Source organism: Oncorhynchus gorbuscha, linkage group LG18 (assembly GCF_021184085.1).
Source record: "Oncorhynchus gorbuscha isolate QuinsamMale2020 ecotype Even-year linkage group LG18, OgorEven_v1.0, whole genome shotgun sequence".
NCBI lineage: Eukaryota > Metazoa > Chordata > Actinopteri > Salmoniformes > Salmonidae > Oncorhynchus > Oncorhynchus gorbuscha.
Window position 1 is genome coordinate 44,734,822 of NC_060190.1, and position 4,550 is coordinate 44,739,371.

A 4,550-nucleotide genomic window follows, 5' to 3' on the forward strand; every position below is an offset into this window, starting at 1 on the left:
AAGTAACACATGATGACAGTTCAAGAGATCGTTTCCCCCCCTGCAAAGCCCCATCTGTCAAGTACATTATGACGTTACCCATAGATGCTCAGCCAAAGTCAGTTTTGTGTTTTCCCTTATGTTTCAGATAAGGATTTACATCAAGAGGATTTGGGTCCTCCACCGGCGCAGTCTCCTTTATAGGTGGACATAGCCTGCCTGTGGAAGTGGGGGAGGAACTGGTGTATGCGGAGGCCAGGGTCGGAGGCCAGAGTTGGGCCCAGATAAGGGTTCGGTCAGTGGGCTTGGGCGCAGGCCAAAGACCTCCAGGGCTGGGATGGGGCCGTAGAGGGTGGGCAGGCTCCGGGTTGGAGCCTTGCGTGGGGGTCCCAGGGAGGACTGGGGGAGGAAGGGCCGGGCGGTGCAGGGTCCTGGGGCAGTCCTGGGTTGGGGGTTAGGGTGAAAGGGGTGGGTGTCACCCCCTAAAATGCCACAGGGGGTGCTAAGGGAGTGGGACAGAGTCCTGGGAACCAGGCGGAGAGGCCAATTTCTGCTCAGACTCATCCCCAGGCAACGAGCCCCCTTCTGGTGCTCGCTGTGGAGTGCCAGAGGGCGCTCTGTTGCCATTCTCTGAGACAACCTCAGAGTAGGGGAGGTGTGCTGGCACCCCAGAGCTCCACCCTCTTCATCTCTTTTGTGGAACCTATTCCCCCTTAACCTTGATTGGTTCTCTTTGCCTGAGGGGCGGCGGCATGGGGATGGTCTATGACTGGAGGGTTTGTCCTCTGTTTCTGAGGCTGATTGGTTGGTGCGGGTGTGAATGTGTGTGGTGAGAGGGGGGTCAAGGATGACACGGATTCTATGTGGGGGCAGTCGGGGTCGTCTTAGTGGGGCTCCCTCCACCAGCAGGTTAACTCCCATGTACTGAGGGACTTCAACTGTAGCCTGGGAGAATGAGGAAACGAGATATGTTCACACACTCTTGATGGGGCCTGGGTATTATTCATGCCTCATAGTACCTGGGAATGCTTTGTATAGTCTGCATAGACTTATCATATGTGATCATCAAGCTTGTGTCTGGATGATCTGCATGTATCTCTGTCTATACCTACAGTGTGGCAAAATAAAATTTAGTCAGGCACCAATTGTGCAAGTTCTCCCACTTAAAAAGATGAGAGAGGCCTGTAATTGTCATCATAGGTACACTTCAACTATGACAGACAAAATGAGAAAAAGAATCCAGAAAATCACATTGTAGGATTTTTTATGAATTTATTTGCAAATTATAGTGGAAAATAAGTATTTGGTCAATAACAAAAGTTTATCTCAAGACTTTGTTATATACCCTTTGTTGGCAATGACAGAGGTCAAATGTTTTCTGTAAGTCTTCACAAGGTTTTCACACACTGTTGCTGGTATTTTGGCCCATTCCTCCATGAAGATCTCCTCTAGAGCAGTGATGTTTTGGGGCTGTTGTCGGGCAACACAGACTTTCAACTCCCTCCAAATATTTTCTATGGGGTTGAGATCTGGAGACTGGCTAGGCCACTCCAGGACCTTGAAATACTTCTTACGAAGCCACTCCTTCGTTGCCCGGGCGGTGTGTTTAGGATCATTGTCATGCTGAAAGACCCAGCCACGTTTCATCTTCAATGCCCTTGCTGATGGTAGGCTTTGTTACTTTGGTCCCAGCTCTCTGCAGGTCATTCACTAGGTCCCCCCGTGTGGTTCTGGGATTTTTGCTCACCGTTCTTGTGATCATTTTGACCCCACGGGGTGAGACCTTGCATGGAGCCCCCGATCGAGGGAGATTATTAGTGGTCTTGTATGTCTTCCATTTCCTAATAATTGCCCCCACAGTTGATTTCTTCGAACCAAGTCTTCCCAGCCTGGTGCAGGTCTACAATTTTGTTTCTGGTGTCCTTTGACAGCTCTTTGGTCTTGGCCATAGTGGAGTTTGGAGTGTGACGGTTTGAGGTTGTGGACGGGTGTCTTTTATACTGATAACAAGTTCAAACAGGTGCCATTAATACAGGTAACAAGTGGAGGACAGAAGAGGCTCTTAAAGAAGAAGTTACAGGTCTGTGAGAGCCAGAAATCTTGCTTGTTTGTAGGTGACCAAATACTTATTTTCCACCATAATTTGCAAATAAATTCATAAAAAATCCTACAATGTGATTTTCTGGATTCTTTTTCTCATTTTGTCTGTCATAGTTGAAGTGTACCTATGATGAAAATTACAGGCCTCTATCATCTTTTTAAGTGGGAGAACTTGCACAATTGGTGGCTGACTAAATCATTTTTGCCCCACTGTATACCCTCGGCCTCACCTGTTTGTAGATGAGCTGAAAGCCCCCTGTATAGGCACCAGGGTCTGCCCGTCGGTCCAGCACCACCTTGAGGGTATCCAGCTGCACGGCAGGGCAGAGGCGGGCGGTGACTGCCGTGGAGGGAGCCATCGTGGGGCTGGCATTGATCTCCAGTAGCCAGGGCCTCAGGTCCCGACCCAGCATGAAGTCTGCCCCGTAGAGCTCAAAGCTGCTCCTGCGCCCCTCCACCAGGTCCTGGGCCGTCTGGAGGGCGTGGACCACTGCCCGCTGCATCCCAGGCACCACCAGCGCCCCCCACGATGCCCCCTGGCCCTGGGCATGCAGGAAGGCCCGGAACTGGGAGCACGACCACATGTTGTCCTTGGGCACATCCGGGTGGCGCCATTGAGACGGCTGGAAATGCTTCTGAATGGAGTTGTTGCACAGGTGGACTGAGCTAATGGAGGTGGAGAGAGAAAGAGATAGATGGACAGAATGGTCTATTGATTTTTTTGGTATTACTGCTCTAGAATATCTCTTGATAAAGGAAAACTGATGTGGATCAGGTAAATAAGCAAGTTCTCTCTCTCTCTCTCTCTCACTCACTCTCTCTCTCTCTCTCTCTCTCTCTCTCTCTCTCTCTCTCTCTCTCTCTCTCTCTCTCTCTCTCTCTCTCTCTCTCTCTCTCTCTCTCTCTCTCTCTCTCTCTCTCTCTCTCTCACTCTCACTCTCACTCTCTCTCACCCCCCCCCTTCTCTCTTACCTAGCCAGGGTTTGTGTGGAGTAGGGTTGGGTGGAGAAGCGCAGGTAGCACTCGCGGTAGAACCACACGGTCAGGGGGTTCCAGTCTGTGACCAGGAACCACTGGCGCAGGTCAAACTTGGTGGCATAGACCAACAGGGGGCGCTCCAGGTACTTCTGCACCACCCACTTACTGTCCTTAATTAGGGATGGGTCACTGTCCACCAGCCTCAGGATATCCTCGAGGCGATTCATACACATTATACCTGGAGGGGAGTGGGAGGGAAAGAGAGGGTGATTGAGAGGGAGGGAGAAAGGGGGGCCGAGACAAAAAGAGAATGGCATATAAGATAGGAAAGAGGGGCAACAACAACGACAGGGAAAGAGAGGAGTACAAGGAAAGAAAGCAGGGGGATGAGGGTGTAGGGGTAGACATTAATAAGATATGAAAGAGAAAGAGTTACAAAAACACATGAACATTAAAATGCACAGCAAACCCTATGACATACACCCAACCTGCCCCACGCATCATATAATAATAATAATATCAACTTGTCCCTCAGACACACACACACACACACACACACACACACACACACACACACACACACACACACACACACACACACACACACACACACACACACACACACACACACACACACACACACACACACACACACACACACACACACACACACACACACACACACACACACACACAGAGCCAGCCTCACCCCTGCCCCGTGACTTGGCCCCTGGTTTGATGATCCAGATGTTGTGGAGGCCATCCGTCTCCAGCTGTGGACACACCTGTAGTCTATTCAGCATGGCCTGACAACGCTCCACATACACACCACTGCCCTCGATCCCCACACCTTCACTACACACACACACACACACACACACACACACACACACACACACACACACACACACACACACACACACACACACACACACACACACACACACACACACACACACACACACACACACACACACACACACACACACACACACACACACACACACACACACACGGGGGTATTTGAACCAAATACCTTAGTAGAGTGCTACTATGTACCTATGGGTTAGCTGTACAAAGACAATGAAGCTATGAATGACTAACAAATGACCCTTGACTACACACAACACACTCACTGGACGACCAGGTAGTAGTCATGCATGAACTTGACCCACTGCTGTTCTGTGAGGAAGGGTGGCGTTTCCATGGTGACATCAATGTCACTGTGGTCCAAGCTGTTGAGAAACTCCTGGCATACGTGCAAAGCCCTGTCAATCATTCTTGGACTGACCAGTCGAGTTGCTCTGCGTTTCCTAGGGCCTGGAGAAGACGTATTGGCTTGACATTGAGAATGGCACAATGTATTGCAATTTATTGTGTGTGTGCAGTATATCACTCTGATACCCTCGGATTGTGACACGTTCTCTTCCACCTTTTCTTCCTCTACTTGCTCTCTTCGCTCTCCATCACTCCTTTCCACTATGTGCTGCAGC

The 4,550-nt window shown here is 50.2% G+C and overlaps 1 protein-coding gene across 1 annotated transcript in view; it reads right to left on the reverse strand.

Annotated features, from left to right (window-relative positions):
• Positions 1–4,550, reverse strand: part of ttll3 (tubulin tyrosine ligase-like family, member 3) — a 26,773-nt gene continuing 22,223 nt past the window's right edge. The window contains exons 8-13 of the mRNA XM_046312350.1: positions 4,462–4,550; positions 4,194–4,377; positions 3,767–3,912; positions 3,052–3,295; positions 2,310–2,745; positions 1–924 (exon numbers count right to left, since the gene is read on the reverse strand). The exon at positions 4,462–4,550 is cut by the window's right edge and continues 31 nt beyond it. Coding sequence (XP_046168306.1) covers positions 178–924; positions 2,310–2,745; positions 3,052–3,295; positions 3,767–3,912; positions 4,194–4,377; positions 4,462–4,550 — 1,846 coding nt within the window. The 3' untranslated portion in view covers positions 1–177. The remainder of the gene's footprint in view (positions 925–2,309; positions 2,746–3,051; positions 3,296–3,766; positions 3,913–4,193; positions 4,378–4,461) is intronic.